This window comes from Nelumbo lutea, chromosome 2 (genome assembly GCF_056320005.1).
Source record: "Nelumbo lutea isolate HS-2025 chromosome 2, American lotus-T2T, whole genome shotgun sequence".
In the NCBI taxonomy this organism is placed as follows: Eukaryota; Viridiplantae; Streptophyta; class Magnoliopsida; order Proteales; family Nelumbonaceae; genus Nelumbo; species Nelumbo lutea.
The window spans coordinates 104,382,331-104,403,913 of record NC_142685.1 but is presented as its reverse complement, the minus strand read 5'-3'; the positions used below and the strand labels follow the sequence as shown (position 1 = coordinate 104,403,913).

General features: G+C 36.2%; 1 protein-coding gene across 1 annotated transcript; it reads right to left on the bottom strand.

Moving 5' to 3' along the window:
* Positions 1-8,093: 8,093 nt before the first annotated feature.
* Positions 8,094-20,869, bottom strand: LOC148872477 (receptor-like protein 14). The gene is made up of 7 exons (XM_088970130.1): positions 20,545-20,869; positions 20,420-20,423; positions 20,015-20,097; positions 19,792-19,908; positions 18,784-19,653; positions 10,081-10,236; positions 8,094-8,353 (listed from the first exon to the last, which is right to left on the bottom strand). Exons 1-7 carry the CDS (start codon positions 20,867-20,869, stop codon positions 8,094-8,096), a joined length of 1,815 nt encoding a protein of 604 aa, XP_088826256.1.
* Between the last annotated feature and the right edge of the window lie 714 nt (positions 20,870-21,583).

Genomic DNA, 21,583 nt, shown 5'->3' with positions numbered 1-21,583 from the left:
AAGAATTAAGGATGGCGTCTATCTGGGTTGCAAGATCCAGTCCGGATCCAAGAGCTTCAAGCTCGTTGATATAGCACATCATTCGGAGACAATGGTCGTGAACTTGTTGCCCTTTGGACATTTGAGCGGTCATGAACTTTGTCAAGACCTTTTGGCAAGTAGAACGATTCTGCTCTTCATACATTGTTCTTAAACTATCCAATATGTCATTGGCGAGCTCGATCTAATCGAACTACCTCTGTATCAGATTGTCTAACGAGGCAATGATGTAACATCGGGCAAGGGAGTTTTTCTCCTCCCAGTCCTGATAGTCTCTCCTCCGGGCCTCAGAAGCCCTATCACCCGGACGCTCTGGGGCAGGATTTTTAGCCACTTTGTCTAACTTTTCAGAAGTTAGAATTAGCATAAGGTTCCTATACCAGTCGACATAATTCGGGCCCTTCAACTTGTTGTCATCAAGAAGCTTTGCAAATTGTCCATTTGCCATTTTCTGATAAAAAAGCAAACATCAGTCCACAACCTAATTTGATTCATGTTCATTACATAGATATGACTTTTAATCTATGTTCCATTCCATTTTATTCATCTTTGAGATTTTCCTCCCATCTCAATGACGGAGACTACGAGTTGTCTCTGGAAATGTGGGAAATCACATAGGGTGCACGGAGCCAATTGTTTCAGCTGCATAACCCCACCACCTTTCTTTGAAGGATCATATCCACTCATCATATGAGCTTTCCCTTTGGCCTTTGTTAGACAAGGTTCAGAGCCATTTTCAGGTAAACCTTTCTGTCCAGTGAGTGCTTACCCATCATATTCGTGAACGCCAAGGTACAATGAGAGAGTTCCCATTTTTTGGTGAAGCCCCTCCCACATTGGTCTATGACACCCCTATCATCTTATGAAACACTCAGACAAGCCCAACAGCAAATGGATAGCCCATTTTCTGGTGCGTTTCCTCATTACTGAATGACCCATCCTCATGCTAATGATGGAAGGCCTTTAGAGAGTTCATCATATGAATCTCCCTATCACATGCACTCATATTAGCTGGAGGGAACACTAATTACGCCCTAATTTGATCTAGGTCAAACCAAAGTGGCTTCCACTGACTTTCATAAAGCTAGATTTCGATGGGCCCAAATTGGCTAGGGTTCCACACATATCCTCTCCAGGAGGTGTGTGACCCACCACTAAGGGAGGTCATCCAATGACCAAAAGGGACACCATGGCAATGATGTGCATTCAGCCATGGTGTGCGCAAGAGCCACTATCGAAACTGCATGGATCAAATTTTTATGGTCCATGCTTGAATCACACCACACATCCATACATCACATGCAAGGATAAATTGATCCAATCAATTAAATATCTGTAAAACCCATTTGAAGCCCATTTTTATTCCATAATATTAACCATTAATATTATCTAGGTATATGGGTTGAATTAGGGTTGATCAGTTCGGCCCATATAGATTTATCTGCAAAGTGGGCTTTTAGCAGTTTTAACAACTTAAAACTGGGCCTTTACAGGTTGGGCCAAATTAAACATTTAATTAATTATCAATCCTTAGGCCCATTAGAGGGAAAAATAGGGTTTACATTCAGCCTTGATCGAACCCTAGATTCAGTCCAACCAGTTTGGACCAATCTGGTTTGAATGGGTCTAAGGTTTGATCTTTAATTAAAGATTTAATTCAAGAATTAATCTAAAATTAAATACTGATAAAAGATCAAACAAGAATCAGTCAGGTAGGGCTATTCGCACATTCCATTTTGCAAAATAGAGGTTAGATCCCAGTTTGCAGTTTCTCAAACTACAAATCACAGATAGCAATTTTCCCATCTACGAAATCTCCTTCCTACGCTGCCAGTTTCGATCCAAAATAAAATAAATAGAAATCCTAATTTTCTATTAATATTACATCAGATCGAATCCTATACATTCAGTTTAGAAAATAAAAAAAAAGTTATTTACAAACCAGAATGAATGAATAGAAACTACAAATCGCAGGTTCACTGTGCCAATCAAGATTTCAATCTCCAGTTGTACGAATAGCCCATAAATCAAGAAAATATTAAAGAAAAATTCTAAATAAATTCCAGATTTATAAAAATTAATTTCAGGTCATTTGCCCATCAATTGGGAAAAAATTTCCCAGAAAAACTTTAAAATGCGCAAATCGGGTAGAACACCTTTTGCGTATTTGCGCAGGTTTCAGATCTGGTTTATTTGGTTCAAGACTTGAACCATGGCTATGATACCACCGAAGGGATGAGAGATCCATCACATGGATGCCCAAATCTTGCGGAATAGGGTGGGCGAATTTCAAAAATTTTCTCTCCCTTCAACTAGGAATCATATTCCCTATTTTAGAAAAATCATATTTTTCAATGATCAATCTTGAACCATAAACTATACCAGATTTGAAATGAAACATAGGAGAGGGATATACCTAATATAGAGAAATAGTATCTCTCAATCGAGGTGTTCACGCCCAAAGAAGATCACCAAAGACTGCTCCCATTGAAGATGACAAAGTGGATGGAAGAGCAGAATTAGCAGGGTCCATCCCACGAACCGAATTCTTTAGCAAGAATCCAATGGAGGCAGTGAACACAACTTCCTATCAGCCTTTCACCAAAGATTGATGTCAAGATCCAATCGTGACCACTCCTATAATGTTGGAGAACGAAATGGCAGTATGGTGGCGGCAGGAAGGGATCACAGGGAGAAGGCGCAGTTACACTGTGTATTCTTCTCTCTGTAATTTGAGATCTAGTATTTCTGGAATTTCTGGGATGGTTTGGATGGTTCGCCCCCTCCTACTTTTATAGGCTTAAAGAGATCAGCTTCTGATTCTATCAGGAGTTTCCTAATTCAGATCATTATCTGAATCTGGACTCTCTTTAAGTGATAAGGATAAGACCCTTATCTTATCTGCAGATTAGATCAGCCTTCTCTTGATCTTATCAAGAGGTTTCCAGATCTGAATTCAGATCTGGACTCTCTGAGTGGATAGGGTAGGACTCTATCCTATCTGCTGATTTAATCCTAGATCCGCCCCATCTATTTAACTAATCAAATTAGGCCAGTTCGAAATGGGCTTTAGGCCCAATAAGTCTATGTGCTCAAAACTGCTTCCAAACTATTGCCCAGTTGGGCTTCTTTGTATGGCGTGGGACCCAAGCATTGATCTACACATCAGCCACATGGATTCGGCCCAGCCTTTGTTACAAGGCCTAGCCGAATACACTGTTGTGGACAGTGCACCCCTTGAAACCCATCACATGGGCTTCTATTGGGCCCAACACTTACATTAAGTGGTCCCTGGGCCAAGTCACCTTATAAAACCTAGGGGCTGTGGGCAGATGCAAGATTAGCCCATCAGGCATTACCCTTAGTGGCCTTACACTTAACCTATCAGCCCATAATGATCAAACACTGTCCGACAAGAGAGGACCTCTCCCTCGGCTGCAAGGAACAGTGTTGCACACTCTTTTTATATGGATCCCAGGAATTAAAACCTTTTGCAAACATTTTAGAAACCGTAATATATATACTTTTATAATTCATATAAAATATATTTTGCAAATCAAATCTCAATGATTGAAATCGGCCGCCGATAGTCTTGGTTTCCATCAGAGAGAATGCATCCCCGATCATTACCTTTGTCCGACAAAGGGGCTGATCCTGTCACTATGATCACCCACTCAGATGAATTCTCAGACTGTCCCAACATACCCGGTTTTTGACCCCCGCTAAGGATCTCACTGATTGGTACATCAAAGACAACCCAATCCGACACCTAGTGCAGTATCAGAATCGAAGAGGGTTGTTTGTATGTGGTCACCTCCTCAATGCTATGATAGTTCATTCATAACTAGAAAACGATGACAAACAATCAACCGTAGTGATAAGGATGATCCATTCGGACCAAACAATCAACCCATTGACCTAAAAAACAATGACAAAAGTGATTCCATTTTAGGTTCTTAATTGGCTTAATTTACTCATTTAGATCGATTAGTTTTGTTTATTAAATTAAACAATTAACTTCATTTTCTTTATTCATTTAATTTATTTATTTAATTTCTTAATTTACTTAATTAACTTTATTAAAGTGGCCCATGGCCATTATATATATGTATTTATGTATGTATGTATTTCTACCCTAACATTCCTATCTAAGGATTAAATCTATCAACCGCTTGAACTATTTGACCTAGATGATCAAACATCTGACCTAAAACCTTGGTGGTTTCTGTAGAAAAACAATACAAAGTTTATAATTTTTTCCGGATGATGAAAACGTTGTCTTTTTCAAGGATTAAGGATGCATATGTATGAGAAACGGCTTGGGTGTTTCAAGGATTAAGGATGCATACGAATGACAAACAGTAGGCACTTTTATAAGTAATGATGACAAAATTATTGATACTTTATTTTTGGTTATCTTCTTGGCTAATTTCTGTTCATTAAATGTAATTTTCTGTTATTTATAGCTTAAATTAAAATTTAATTTTATTACTTAGAGTTTCAAATATAAATTAAATAATTTTTAAAATGAAACTTGAAAGTCTACTTTAGACTATAAAATTTTAAAGGTCACTTTTGATGTTAAAAAATAAATTTTATTCATTTTAAAGCAAAATACTTAAAGGATTTTATCAAATTAGAGTCATTACATTAACAATAATTAATTTAATTATCTGTTCCCACGGGGATCCCCATCCCCTGTGATTTTTTATAATGTTAACCATTTTTTTGTTTTTTATTTTGTTTAAAAAATAAAATTAAAATAATAAAAATTTACAGTCCTATTAGAAAAGATTCAACCATATTTTTAAAAATATTAATATATTAGATGTATGTGTACATATATACATATATAACGTATGCATACATATATACATATATTAGTGGGGATCCCACATGGCGGGGATCGGGGACCACGTGGGACAGGGAGTGCTCTCCCCATCCCTGCCCCGTCCCCTCTAACGGGGATGAAAATTTCCCCATTCTCGCCCCTGTAGGGAGAAAATCATCCCCATCCCCACCCCATTCGGGGCGGATCTCCACAGGGATCAGGGAAATGGAGAAAATTGCCATCCCTAATAACAATAAAGGGGTTTATGATGGTATAATAGTTAATAATTAGTCATTAAATTATTAATTATTAAGAGTAAAATTATTCTTTAAACTCTAACATAGTTTTCTTAAATAATAGTAAATTAACAATCACTTAACATAATTAGCATACTAAACTTAGTAACTCAATTTGATCAATTAAACTAGTTTCCATGCACGAGACGTGGACCTAAAACACTTTCAAACCAATATTAGTGATAGCCTGATAGGCATATATAAACTACTTTTATATGCATATTGCCTGAATCAAGGCTGATCCAATAAACTGATATTGAAAACTCCATGCATTACATTTTAAACTGAAATTGAAAACTCTATAATATCTGAATAAATGATTTAGGTGACAAATTTTTGTACCAATGTCCTACAACCACAGTCGTGTAGACTGGTAGATTGGATTGAGGCTGTTTTCATGTAGCTTTACTGACTGCTTTAGTACTTCTGGACCAAATATACAGCATAACGTAGTACACTACAGATGCTAAGAATTATATTTAACTAGCGGGGACTCATGCCATGCATGCAAAAATCTGAAAGATTGAATAATTTTATTTATTATTAATTAATTGATAAATTTATTATTAAAATTTTTTGTTAATTAACTAAAAATATTCAATGTTATTATTAATATTTAAAATTTTAATAAGTGCATTTTTCATTTAATGTTGATTTACAAAAAGAAGTTATTGTTAATTTAATTAATATGGATAAATATTTTTTAAAAAATTTAATCTTATTAACCATTTGTAGGAATTTTAATAACAATTATTATTTTCATTATTTTTAAATGAAACTTTGATTGACTTTAAATAAATAGAAATAATTACAAAAGCTAGCATTTTTATTAATTTCACTAATAATTAACAATTATGTAGGATTGGCAATGGGGTGGAGCACCCCATCCCTGTCTCCGCTCCGCAGTCAAGACACTCTACCCCATCCTAGTGTCAGGCAAGTTCAAGGCAAGGTGGGACCCACTCCTCGTTAGGGACAAGGAGTCCTCAAATTTCCGTGCCTTATCCTTTGTGCCGGGCGAATTCAGGGCAAGGCCCCCACTCCTCATCAAGGATGGGAAATCCTCGAATTTTCCTTACCCTATCCCTAGTGTCGAGCAAGCTCAAGGCAAGGCACCCGCTCCTCGTCAACCTAATATATATTTTGATGACAAAAATGATCAAAACGATATATTGAGTATCAACCACATGGTAAATTTTTAAAAGTATATTAAATTGTCTTTAATTTTCAAAAAAAAATTAATTTTATGAAAAATTTGGAAATTTTATTACATTTGTGTAATTTTGAATACTTGTTCAAATTTATTTTTAAATTGTTATTAAATAATTTAATTACTTTTTAAATGTTTACTTATAGAATTACACTAATTTATCTTATATTTGCTAATATAAACGAATTAATAATTTCCTTTTCCATTATTATACTAATTTATCTTATTAATTTGTGTAATTATTGGTTCGAATTACAGCTTTCCCTTTTCCCAACTCATTTATCTTTAAAAATTTTCAATAATTAACAATGAAAATTATATAATTTTTCAATAGCTTTCCAAAGTCTATCAAATGTAATAAATTTTCCTAAAATTTTAAAAATATTCTAATAATTTACAATAATCATTTAATACATTGTAAATACACTTTCAAAATTTTTCTAAAAGTGCAATATTTTATCTTTTAATTTCTAAAATGTTATTTTATGAAAATTTTTGAAAATATTATGGAGATTTATTGAAAATTATTTTAAATTTTCATTAAATATTTATTTTTATGAAGTAGTTTACTAACAAAATTACAATGTCTTTTATTTTCCAATATAAATTAATTAATAATTTCACTTTCCAACATTATAATATTTTATTCCCTACATTCGATTATTAACTATAATAACAATAATAGCTCAAATTTTAGTTTTTTTGATAATTACTAAATATCATTATCACTTTTATAGAAATTAATTAATGGGTTTCCAATTTTTATAAAATATTGTTAATTAACATAAGTATAACAACATTTACCCAAAATACTTTAAAAAGTTATGATGAGTTAACTAATGATAGTATTTATTAATTTTTGGTAATTTACTAACTATATTTATTAACTTTTGATAATAACATTATTTAATATTCATTGAATATGGATTTAATTTTAATTATATTTAGCTATTTATTAATTAATATAAATATTTTAAAGGGAAAATTACTTTAAACCCCCCTTATAAAAGGAAAACCTCCTAACACCTTAGTGTTGAAAATCCAACTGCTGAAAACTGATAATAAAACCAAAATACCACTGCAAGCCCCTCTAATCGCAGACGTGATATACACCACCCATCTCTCAATTCTTTGACCATAATTCCCATAAGAAACTCAGTGATCTAAACACCCTTTATGCAAAACTCTCGATACATGATACATGATTTAGATGCCCACGACTGAGTCTTTTGTTTTTTGCTTGTAAATTGTTTTTTCTTTTTATAAAATAAGTTGTAAATTAAAGGTGCACGTATGATCCCTGCAAATTTCTATTTAAGCTTTCCTGTTGCAAAAAGAAAATCAAGCATTTATTCAATGTTTAGATGAAGTGACCCAATAAACGGGGTTACAACTCCTCGACCATCTAAAAGAATTTTTTTTTTCAGAAAAAAGAGAGAGAGGAATTAGATATCATAGCTCAAATCATGTAATAGATTTTGGTTGCCACCATTGGCCATCTACTAATATAGGGGAATCTTCAAGGAAGGTCGATGATGGGAAATGGTACTTTTTTAGAACCACTGTTTCCCACCATCAGCCTAGGCCGTCGGGCCAATGGGCGATCGGAAGGTGTCCAAATGCTTGGTGGGTGAGTGGTATAACTTCAAGCTAGTTAGGTTTGTAATTGTAGGAAGTACTTTTCCATACAAATTATTGCACGATAACTTAAGAAACGCTAAGCTGGAACATCCCTGATCAAGTGCTCTGGAATTTGACCTGATAAATTATTATTGGAAAGATCTAGAATCCATAACGATTTCATTTTACCGATTGATGGAGGAATTTTTCCTTCAAAACAATTTTGTGATAGCTTTAAAATTCCCAAATTTGGAAAGATGACACCAATATTTGTTGGGATTGAACCAGAGAAGTTATTGTTAGAAATGATCAAAATAGACAAATTTACACAAGGATGAGGAGGAAGAACAAGAGGGCCTATAAAGGAGTTATTCATTAGATTTAAGCCGCCTAGTTTGGTATTGTTTTCTAGCAACCAAATGGGAAATTCCCCCCTTAAATTGTTGCTAGAGAGTTGAACTACTCTCAACTCATGCTGGCAATAGAGGAAACTCAGAAATGCACAATTTTTGAATGTGAAGCCTAATAAGGCAAGAGACTTCAATTGGAAGGATGGAACCCAGGTTGGATAGTCGTCGGCCTCAACTATTATCCTGTTATCTTCGCATTCAAATGAGTCAAGTTTGGAAAGGTTAGCGAAGGAATGAAATGAAAATGAACATTGGAAGCGATTATGTGAAAGAGAAAGTTATTCAAGAGAAGTGAGTCCAGCAATGAATGATGTGTCAAAGCTTCCTTCAAACTGATTATAAGAAAGATTCAATGCACGAAGGGATGTGAGGTTTCCTAAACAATGGTTGAGACTACCAATGAAATCGTTGCGTCGAAGATCCAACTCCTAGAGGTTCCTTAGTTTGCACAACCCTGCATGGTAATTCAAAGCATATATATGTAAGAAGAAATTGGCCTTGGGTGCATCCTCCTTAGGTAAAGAGCAGTGCTAAAATATAATCCTTAAGTTATTTGATTGGTATTTCCTTAATTACTAAAATTGCACATGCAGCATTATAATTTGTAAGGCTCTACCACCAAAATTCTAACTTCTATAAGTATAAAACTAAAAGACTATACAATACAATATTAACTTTCGCAATAAAGACCTAAATTTCTATTGTAAATCATAATTAATATACCGTATCTGCTTCCTTGATACGGTCCACCTACTGAAAGAAGTACAGTTACAATCCACAAGTAATAAGAATAATAAAATGGTTGGAACAGATTGTCTGAACTTGAAATTAATTAATGATGCATAATGCAATTGTGAGATTTGATCGAATCAATTAAAAATAGATCAAAAGATTTTTGGTTTGCCAATAATTAAGTTACCCTTATGTGGTAGTTGAGTGCCATTGAGTCCTTGAGCGAAAGACATATCTAAGAACTTGAGAGAAATCATTCCCCCCATGTTCTCGAGAAATTTGTTCTTGAGCGTAGAGTAGAATAAGATAAATCTAATAGCTCCAAATTTCTCAAAGTATCCAATTTTATAAAGCAAAAAAATGAAAAATATTAATGTAAATCCAAATTGCATAAGATTGTATTATCTCCAAGCAATTATATATTAATGAATCTACAATTACCATACCTTCACTGGTAATTGATCCAGGATTTTCACGGAGATACAACCAGCTAGATCTACAAATATATCTAATAATTACGTAACGCGAATCCAACACTTGCAACCAGCTAGTTGTACAAATTATTAATCAATGTTGGGAGAAAATAAGGAAAAAATATTATATATCAATAGAATAGACAGAGAACCCAAGTTTATGAATTTTATGGTCGATATTATTTAAGGTAACATATGCATTAATCTTAATATACCTTCGGCAGGAGTAAGGTGTGATGGGGCCCATCTCTAAATAAAATGAATATAAATTGTGGCATTTATGGCATGTTCCACTTTACATGAAAGCTGCGTTTGGGAGTGTTTTTCCTTTTTCTTTTTTCACACTGACTTTGTACAAGGGCTTTTGTACGTACCTTGGATTGCTTGAACACTGCCATTGAATCTATTCTCACTCAAATCCAACATTTGCAAGTTCTCCAGAATAAATACATCCAACATTTGAATATACCTTCAGCACGAAAGTTCCCTTCCAAATAGTTCTGACTGAAAAACAGATTCTTTAGGGATTTGAGGGCACCCAAAGACGGCAGGATGCTGCTGTTGAAAGCATTCCAACTCAAGTCGAGAACCTCCAGCCTCTTTAATCTACCCAACGGTTCCAAACCTGCAATAAGAATAAATGCATCCATCCATCTCGAGCTCAACGGCTGGATATTACTTATAGGCTTGTGTTGACAGTCATGGTTTAATTACCTTTCTTCCCTCGATTTATAACACATTAAAATCCGGAATGGTTTAATTACCTTTCCCATGCATATATATATATATATTTAAAGTAGATGAACCGAAAGACGACTATAAAACAAATTGCAGTTTCTCTTTCCCATGCATATATATAAAATAAATTGCAGTTTTCTTAATACACATTTGTTTCCCACTCAAGTTTCAAAGTCTTGCAATTAAAGACACAAATCCAAAGCATCAAGAAAGGTACTCTTTCTATTTCTGAATATACACAGAAGGACAAAGGTATTGCTAACAACCTTTCTGCTGTTTCTGAATATCTCTCTCGACAAGATCTTGTTATGTGTATTTTGAGTGGACTTGGATCTCTGCTATTGCTAATAAACCTGATTTTGATAGAATAAGAATTGCTGATGTTGTTGGCAAATTACTCAATCATGAGTCTTGGCTCAAAGAAAATCATTTTACTAAGTCTGATGGTGGAGCTTCTGCCAATTTTGCTTCAAACAATAAAAGTAACTCACAACACTCCTAGCAGTCGTGCAATAGTTCACATCACAGCAGAGGTAGAGACGGCCATGGGAACCAAAATGATGGTTCCAGAAGAGGTCGTGGATGTAGCAATATTATCTCTCAATTATGCAACATCTCTGGTCATGGTGTTTGGAAGTGTAGACGTAGGTTTGAAATCTGCTATCTTGGTTCAAATTGACAACCTACTCAGAATCCCACACCAGATCCAACTGCTACTTTTCACATTGGTTCTTCATCACAGTTTGATCCAGCCAAGTATCCAGACTCTGGAGCCATACACCACATCACATTCGATCTAAACAATCTGCAGATTCGATTAGACTATGGCGGGTCTGACCAGGTGAAAGTTGGTAATGGCGTAGGTTTGGAAATTAAAAATATTGGTTCTATTATTTCTCATGATGAAAACAAATTTTATCTTAAGGATATTTATCATGTTCCCTCTATTACAAAGAACCAAATTTCTGTTAGCAAATTTACCAAAGTTAACAATGTTGTCTTTGAATTTCATCCTTCGTATTTTCTCTTGAAGGATCATATGGGGAGAGTTCTACTCCGAGGGCCCAGTAAAGGTGGACTCTATCAATTTCCCATTTCAGCATCCATTCCTCCATCTTCCGGCAGTACTGCATTTATTGGCGAGAAAGCATCAGTTCTAGGTTGGCATCATTGACTTGGGCATGCTTCAATTGAAGCAGTTCGACAAGTGTTGTCTTAGTTCGGTCTTCCTTATCATGGTTCGTTTGATATTTCAATTTGTCATGCTTGTTAGTTAGGAAAAAGTCATCGTCTTCCCCTCCCTAGTTCGTCGTCGTCTTACAATAATCCTTTGAAACTTATTTATTCAGATGTATGGGGACTAGCCCCAATTGAGTCAAATAATGGTTATAAATATTATGTGTTATTTGTTGATGTTTTTTGTAAATTTAAAAAGTAACCGGTGGCCAACACCACCAGAAGTAGTCATCTCTCTCTTCGGCGGTGATCTCTCTCTCTCTCTCTCTCTCTCTCTCCAGCCAGCACCATTTCCATCTTCTTTCTTCTCATTCTCAGTTCTCTCTTTTCTTAGAACTAGGTCTTCTATCTTCTTAGTTCTCGCTCCAGCTGGGGCCACCAGAACCCAAGCGCATTGTTTTCATTCGATCTAAACTTTCTAATTTGGAATTATTCTCTAACAATCAATGGGAAACTTCCCCTTCAAGTTCTCGTTGTCAAAGATTGAACTATTCGCAAGCCATGTTGATGGTAGAAGAAGCTTGTTATGGAACCATTTATGAATGTTAAACTTGATAAAATGAGAGATTTCAATTGGAAACTTGGAATCCAATTTGAAGAGTTGGTTTCTACAACTAGGTTGTTGTCTACAGAATGAAACACCTCGAGTTTGGAAATGTTAGCTAATGAACTAAATGAAAATGAACCTTGGAAACGATTATAGGAAAGAGAAGTACTCAAGTGAAGTGAGATTAGGGGTGTCAAGGGACTGGCCAGTCCGATCCAATCCAATGTGAGTCTATTATAAATGGACCGGGTCCAATCCAATTCAATGAATGTTTTGGATCAATTTGGATCAGCCCAATTCAATGTCTGGACCGTTCAATCTGTTCAAATTCATTTTGATTTAGATTGGTTTCAACCCAAACCCGGTCCATTGACATATATATTCTTATCTTATATCAGTGGGCCAAATATTGGCTTAATCCAATCCAATCCAAAATAAATTTGTTACGGATGGACTATGTCCAATCCAATCTAATAAATATTTTGGACCAGATTGGTACAATCCAATATGTCTTATTGGTTAGTCCAATCCATCCAAATTGATTTTGGACTAGATGAGATCCAATCCAAAACAGGTCCATTGACACCCTTAGGTGAGACTAGTAATGAACGATGTATCAATGCTTCCTTGGTATTGATTAAAAGGAAAATCCAATAGTCAAAGGGATGTCAAATTTCGCAAACATGGTTCAATCATTTCTAAAGCGGTGGTATATCAGAACCACTGGGTTTGAGTTAATAAAGCTGGTGGTCTGGACCACCGGCTTAGATCCCCTTAGGCCGCCGCCTTAGTGTTACAAGTGACTCCTTCACCGCGCCGTCAAGCACCTACCGTCGTGCCATCAGAGTGCCTACAACGTGCCTTCATGGTGTCATCATGGGTGTCATGGGTGGGCTATGTATGTATCTTGTAAGGGGGGACCGCCAATGGTGTTATTGTAATTATTTAGCATGATTTTTCACTCTTTTGATGTTTTCTTTTGCACTCCCCCAAAAGCTTAACGTACTCTTTGAGGGGAGGTAGGTAGTCGAGTGAATCAGTAGCGTGTAAATGTTAAGCACAAGATCCCCTCGGCACTAAATTGTGTGCTTGTGAATGCCATCTATTAATGCAATACAAATAGCCTTTTGTTAATTCGTGTGCCATCTTGTTGCCTTTTTGTGTGTGTTTGCTTTGTTGCTTAGGCTTACTCGCCCTATTCGAGTGCCACACAAGGCCTCAACAATTAACCCCGTGACATTAGGTCAGTTAAAATGTTTCTTCCATTTTTAAGTGGCGGTTTGGACCAACGGCTTAGATCCCCTTAGACTGCCGCTTTAGGTCGGTTAAAATGTTTCCTCCATGTTTAGGTGGAAGTATGGACCGCTGGCTTAGATCCCCTTAGACCACCGCCTTAGGTCAGTTAAAATGTTTCTTCCATGTTTAGGTTGCGGTCTGGACCGCCGGCATAGCTCCCCTTAGGTTGCCGCCTTAGGTCTTTTTATATCTAAGGCAGCAGTTGTATGACAGTTGCCTTTGCTTTTTTTATTTTTTATTCTTTATATCAATTTTGATTTCAACATTTTTTTGGTACCTGTTTAATACAAATCTCATGGTAGATAATACATAAAAATCAATTTAAACAAAAAAATGCAAATAAAAATAAAAAAAATATTTAAATTATTAATTATTATAATATCCAAAAAATTACTTAAATACAATATCCAATTGACATATAAAATATACAAGGAATTTAAAATCTGTGCATAAGGCCCCATGAAATCCCAGACAACACTTAGTTGTTAGACAGTCTTTGTATGCCCTTACCTTCAATCAGAATGATGTACTTTTGACTTTTATTGTAAATAAATAAAGTGCATATTTGATTAATGTTCTTGTGGTGTGTTTCTGTGTTATACCCTTAAACTGGACACTTAATGAGACTCGTGTTAGTTTAGAATGTTCACAGCCGGTGGGTCAGTCTGGGAGACCTATCTTGATAAGGCTGAAACTGATGTGCCACCAAGTCGGTTTGGTGGCCTGTCTCAGCTGCCAGGGTGAGACCCAAGGCACATGCAGTGTAGGATTAATTAAATCTTTGAACTGGACCAGATTTCCAATATTTCCCTGGACTTTGGAGATTAATGGGCAAAACTGGAAAGTTACACCTGACCCCTAGACTCGATTATGATACTGCACTAGGTGTCAGATTGGGCTGTCTTTGATGTACCAATCTGTGAGATCCTTAGCAGGGGTCAAAACCTGGGTATGTTGGGACAGTCTAAGAATTCATCTGAGTGGGTGATCATAGTGACAGGATTAGCCCCTTTGTCGAGCAAAGGTAATGATCGGGGATGCATTCTCTCTGATGGAAACACAGACTGTCGGTGGCCAATTTCAATCGTTGAGATTTGATTTGCAAAATATATTTTATATGAGATATAAAAGTATATATATTACGGTTTCTAAAATGTTTGCAAAAGGTTTTAATTCCCAGGATCCATATAAAAAGAGTGTGCAACACTGTTCCTTGCAGCCGAGGGAGATGTCCTCTCTTGTCGGGCAGTGTTTGATCATTATGGGCTGATAGGTTAAGTGTAAGGCCACTGAGGGTAATCCTTGATGGGCTAATCTTGCATCTGCCTATAGCCCATGGGTTTTATATGGTGTCTAGGCCCAAGGACCACTTAATGTAAGTGTTGGGCCCAATAGAAGCCCATGTGATGGGTTTCAGGGGGTGCACTGTCCACAACAATGTATTCGGCTAGGCCTTGTAACAAAGGCTGGGCCGAATCCATGTGGCTGATGTGTAGATCAATGCTTGTGTCCCAAGCCATACAAAGAAGCCCAATTGGGCAATAGTTTGGAAACAGTTTTGAGCACATAGACTTATTGGGCCTAAAGCCCATTTCGAACTGGTCTAATTTGATTAGTTAAATAGATGGGGTGGATCTGGGATTAAATTAGCATATATGATAGAGTCCTACCCTTTCCACTCAGAGAGTCCACATCTGAATTCAGATCTGGAAACCTCCTGATAAGATTAGGAGAAGGCTGATCTAATATGCAGATAAGATAAGGGTCTTATCCTTATCACTTAAAGAGAGTCCAAATTCAGATAATGATCTGAATTAGGAAACTCCTGATAGGATCAGAAGCTGATCTCTTTAAGCCTATAAAAGCAAGAAGGGGTGAACCATCCAAACCATCCCAGAAATTCCAGAGATACCAGATCTCAAATTATAGAGAGAAGAATACACAGTGTAACTGCGCCTTTTCCCTGTGATCCCTTCCTGCCGCCGCCATACTGCCATTTCGTTCTCCAACATTATAGGAGTGGTCAAGATTGGATCTTGACATCAGTCTTTGGTGAAAGGCTGATAGGAAGTTGTGTACACTGCCTCCATTTGATTCTTGCTAAAGAATTCAGTTCGTGGGACGAACCCTACTGATTCTGCTCCTCCATCCACTAAGTCATCTTTAGTGGGAACAATCTTTGGTGATCTTCTTTGGGCGTGAACACCTCCATTGAGAGATACTATTTCTCTGTATTAGGTATATCCCTTTCCTACTGTTTCATTTCAAATCTGGTCTAGTTTATGGTTCAAGATTGATCCTTGAAAAATATGATTTTTCTAAAATAGGGAATATGATTCCTAGTTGAAGGGAGAGAAAATTTTTGAAATTCGCCCACCCTATTCCGCAAGATTTGGGCATCCATGTGATGGATCTCTCATCCCTTCAGTGGTATCAGAGCCATGGTTCATGTCTTGAACCAAATAAACCAGATATAAACCTGCGCAAATAAGCAGAAGGTGTTCTACCCGATTTGCGCATTTTAAAGTTTTTCTGGGAAATTTGTTCCCAATTGATGGGCGAATGATCTGAAATTAATTTTTATAAATCTAGAATTTATTTAGAATTGTTCTTTAATATTTTCTTGATTTATGGACTATTCATACAACTAGAGATCAAAATCTTGATTGTCGTAGTGAACCTGCGATTTGCAGTTTCTATTCATTCATTCTGGTTTGTAAATAATTTTTTTTTATTTTCTAGACTGAATGTATAGGATTCAATCTGATGTAATATTAATAGAAAATTAGGATTTCTATTTATTTTATTTTGGATCAAAGCTGGCAGCGTAGGAAGGAGATTTCGCAAATGGGAAAATCGCTATATACGATTTGTAGTTTGAGAAACTGCAAACTGGGATCTAACCTCTATTTTGCAAAATGGAATGTGCGAATAGCCCTACCTGACTGATTCTTGTTTGATCTTTTATCAGTATTTAATTTTAGATTAATTCTTGAATTAAATCTTTAATTAAAGATCAAACCCTAGACCCATTCGAACCAGATTGGTCCAAACTGGTTGGACCGAATCTAGGGTTCGATCAAGGCTGAATGTAAACCCTATTTTTCCCACTAATGGGCCTAAGGATTGATAATTAATTAAATGTTTAATTTGGCCCAACCTGTAAAGGCCCAGTTTTAAGTTGTTAAAACTGCTAAAAGCCCACTTTGCGGATAAATCTATATGGGCCGAACTGGTCAACCCTAATTCAACCCATATACCTAGATAATATTAATGGTTAATATTATGGATTAAAAATGGGCTTCAAATGGGATTTATAGATATTTAATTGATTGGATCAATTTATCCTTGCATGTGATGTATGGATGTGTGGTGTGCTTCAAGCATGGACCATAAAAATTTGATCCATGCAGTTTCGATAGTGGCTCTTGCGCACACCATGGCTGAATGCACATCATTGCCATGGTGTCCCTTTTGGTCATTGGATGACCTCCCTTAGTGGTGGGTCACACACCTCCTAGAGAGGATATGTGCGGAACCCTAGCCAATTTGGGCCCACCGAAATCTGGCTTTATGAAAGTCAGTGGAAGCCACTTTGGTTTGACCTAGATCAAACTAGGGCGTAATTAGTGTTCCCTCCAGCTAATATGAGTGCATGTGATAGGGAGATTCATATGACGAACTCTCTAAAGGCCTTCCATCATTAGCATGAGGATGGGTCATTCAGTAATGAGGAAACACACCAGAAAATGGGCTATCCATTTACTATTGGGCTTGTCTGAGTGTTTCATAAGATGATAGGGGTGTCATAGACCGATGTGGGAGGGCTTCACCAGAAAATGGGAACTCTCTCACTGTACCTTGGCGTTCACGAATATGAAGGGTAAGTACTCACTAGACAGAAAGGTTTACCTGAAAATGGCTTTGAACCTTGTCTAACAGAGGCCAAAGGGAAAGCTCATATGATGAGTGGATATGATCCTTCAAAGAAAGGTGGTGGGGTTATGCAGCTGTAACAGTTGGCTCCGTGCACCCTATGTGATTTCCCACATTTCCAGAGACAACTCGTAGTCTCCGTCATTGAGATGGGAGGGAAATCTCAGAGATGAATAAATGGGAATGGAACATAGATTAAAAGTCATATCTATGTAATGAACATGAATCAAATTAGGTTGTGGACTGATGTTTGCTTTTTTATCAGAAAATGGCAAATAGACAATTTGCAAAGCTTCTTGATGACAAAAGTCATATCATTGAGATGTGTAGATCAATGCTTGGGTCCCATGCCATACCAAGAAGCCCAACTGGGCAGCAGTTTGGAGACAGTTTTGAGCACATAAACTTATGGGGCCTAAAGCCCATTTCGAACTGGCCTAATTTGATTAGTTAAATAGATGGGGCGGATCTGGGATTAAATCAGCAGATAGGATAGAGTCCTACCCTTTCCACTCAGAGAGTCCACATCTGAATTCAGATCTGGAAACCTCGTGATAAGATCAGGAGAAGGCTGATCTAATCTGCAGATAAGATAAGGGTCTTATCCTTATCACTTAAAGAGAGTCCTGATTCAGATAATGATCTGAATTTGGAAACTCCTGATTGGATCATGAGCTGATCTCTTTAAGCCTATAAAAGCAGGAGGGGGCGAACCATCCAAACCATCCATGAAATTCCAGAGATATCAGATCTCAAATTACAGAGAGAAGAATACACAGTGTGACTGCGCCTTCTCCCTGTGATCCCTTCTTGCCGCCGCCATACTGCCATTTCGTTCTCCAACATTATAGGAGCGGTCAAGATTGGATCCTGACATCAGTCTTTGGTGAAAGGCTGAGAGGAAGTTGTGCTCACTGCCTCCATTGGATTCTTGTTGAAGAATTCGGTTCGTGGGACGGATCCTGCTGATTATGCTCCTCCATCCACTGTGTCATCTTCAGTGGGAGCAGTCTTTGGTGATCTTCTTTGGGCGTGAACACCTCCATTGAGAGATATTATTTCTCCGTATCAGGTATATCCCTCTCCTACTGTTTCGTTTCAAATCTGGTCCAGTTTATGGTTCAAGATTGATCATTGAAAAATATGATTTTTCTAAAATAGGGAATATGATTCCCAGTTGAAGGGAGAGAAAATTTTTGAAATTCGCCCACCCTATTCCGCAAGATTTGGGCATCCATATGATGGATTCTCATCCCTTCATTAGTATCCCTGCCTTGTTAAATCCCATACAACACTTGGTATCCCTGCCTTGTTAAATCCCATACAGCACTTGGTACCCCATTAGTTGGAGACAAACAACTCAGAAGAGCCTCGTGAAAGATGGCAGCTTTCAGCCTGTAAGTTTTGTATTCATTCTGCCAAAGAGATTGTGATCCAGGTATAACAACACCAAGCTAGTTAGGTTTGTAATTGTAGGAAGTACTTTTCCATACAAATTATTGTACGATAACTTAAGAAACTCTAAGCTAGAGCATCCCATGATCAAGTGCTCTGAAATTTGACCTGATAAATTATTATTGGAAAGATCTAGAATCCCTAACGATTTCATTTTACCGATTGATGGAGGAATTTTTCCTTCAAAACAATTTTGTGATAACTTTAAGGTTTTCAAATTTGGAAAGATTACACCGATATTTGTTGGGATTGAACCAGAGAAGTTATTGTTAGAAAGGATCAAAACAGAAAAATTTACACAAGGATGAGGAGGAAAAACAAGAGGACCTGTAAAGGAGTTATTCATTAGATATAAGCCGCCTAGTTTGGTATTGTTTTCTAGCAACCAAATGGGAAATTCCCCCCTTAAATTGTTGCTAGAGAGTTGAACTACTCTCAACTCATGCTGGTAGAAGAGGAAACACGGAAAAACACCATTTTTGAATGTGAAGCCTGATAAGGCAAGGTACTTCAATTGGAAGGATGGAACCCAGGTTGAATAGTCGTCGGCCTCAACTATTAGCCCGTTATCTTCACATTCAAATGAGTCAAGTTTGGAAAGGTTAGCAAATGAATGAAATGAAAATGAACCTTGGAAGCGATTATGTGAAAGAGAAAGGTATTCAAGAGAAGTGAGTCCAGCAATGAATGATGTGTCAAAGCTTCCTTCAAATTGATTGTAAGAAAGATCCAATGCACGAAGGGATGTGAGGTTTCCTAAACAATGGTTGAGACTACCCACGAAATCGTTGCCACTAAGATTCAACTCCTGAAGGTTCCTTAGTTTGCACAACCCTGCATGGTGATTCAAAGCATATATATGTAAATTAAATAATGATTCTGTATATAACTAATCATGTATTATTTAGAAAGAGCATAAGAAATGACACAAAATAGATCAAAAGATTTTTGATTTGCCAATAATTAACTTACCTTTATGTGGTAGTTGAGTGCCATTGAGTCCAATAGCTGAAGCAATTGATAAGAACTTGAGAGAAATCATTCCCCCCATGTTCTCGAGAAATTTGTTGTTTCTCAAAGTATCCAACTCTATAAAGCAAAAAAAAATGAAAAGTATTAATTTAGAAATTTGTTGTTGAATAAGACTGTACTATCTCCAAGCAATTATATATTAATGAATCTACAATTAACATACCTTCACTGGTAATTGCTTCAACACTGCCATTGAATCCATTCCAACTCAAATCCAACATTTGCAAGTTCTCAGACCGGCAAGTTCTGCACATCATTAATCATTAATGAAAGTTGAGAGTATAATCATCATTAATCATCTGAATTCAATATACTCTATTATACCTTACAATTCTAAGTGTGTCCTCAGCATTGTTTTTTATTACAACTTACAATTCTAAGCCTATACTCTATTATACCTTGCCAAAATATTAGAAAAAAAAAATTAAACAACATGCCTAAACCATATATAATGTGTAACGTGAATATCACCCAAATAAAGTTCCAAATCAACGCGCGGCAACCTTTGATAGACTATCTAGCTCCCTTGATCTCCGAAATTAAAGATGACATAATATGCTTTAATTACCTTTCTACCCTCAATTTATTAACACATTAAAATCAGGAATGGTTTAATTACCTTTCCCATGCATATATATTAACTGAAAGACGACTATAAAACAAATTGCAGTTTTCTTAATTAATTAGCAATACCTTCATTGTCTGCCAAACCTCCAAACCCGTTGTAAGATAAGTCAAGATGTTGAAGCTCTTGAAAGGGAAGAAACAAGCTGGCATTTAGAAGCCAAATTGGTATATGTGCATCATCATCATATAATGACGTATAATTGAGAGAGAGTTGGATGATTCGGCCAGTGGTGAGATTACATTGAACTCTCTCCCAGGAACAACAATCATCATTATCATCGTCCTCAACCCAAGATGGGAGACGGCCGGAAGAAATATCATCATGATCAGTCCATGGAATAGAAGCCTTGAAAGCTAAAGGAGCCATCTTCTCCTGCTCCAAACACGCCATTGATTCATGACGATGATGATGAAACTGATGAAGCAGCAGCATAACAATAAGTCAGGCCCGTAATGTTCTCATCCTCAAAGCCCACTCCATGATTTTGAGAAATGGATGGATTTCCCCTGTTTCAGCTTTCTAACTCCCCTCTCCTATATATAAAATTAATAAATATTATAATATACCATAATTCAAATTTTAATAAGGTTGAATGGGCCAAATCCGAATCCAATCCAGTTATTAATCAGATATAAATTATAACATCCCAATTCGATCGGATTACAAAAATACATGATTAAAATGATCGTATTGAATATCGGATTGGAACTCGAATTTTTGGTTATCATCATTGACAGGACTAGTGGTCACCCCTCCACCTAGAAAAGTTTGGGGCTAAAAAAGCAACCTAAGATACGAGATTTTTTCCTTATAACAAGAAACCCCCAAACCCTAATATTAATAAAATAATAAAATATGATTAAATTAATAATAATAAACAGAAAAGGTATTTATTAAATAATAATAAATTAATTTAGAAAAAATAAGAATAGTAACATATTAATTAACTAATAAGAAAATAATAATAAATATATTATTCAAATAATAGTAATAATATAATGATATATTAATAAAATATTCATCAATTAATGATAAATAATAAGATATTAATTATTAAATACTAATAAAATAATAATTATATATTCATAAAATATTAATAAAAAT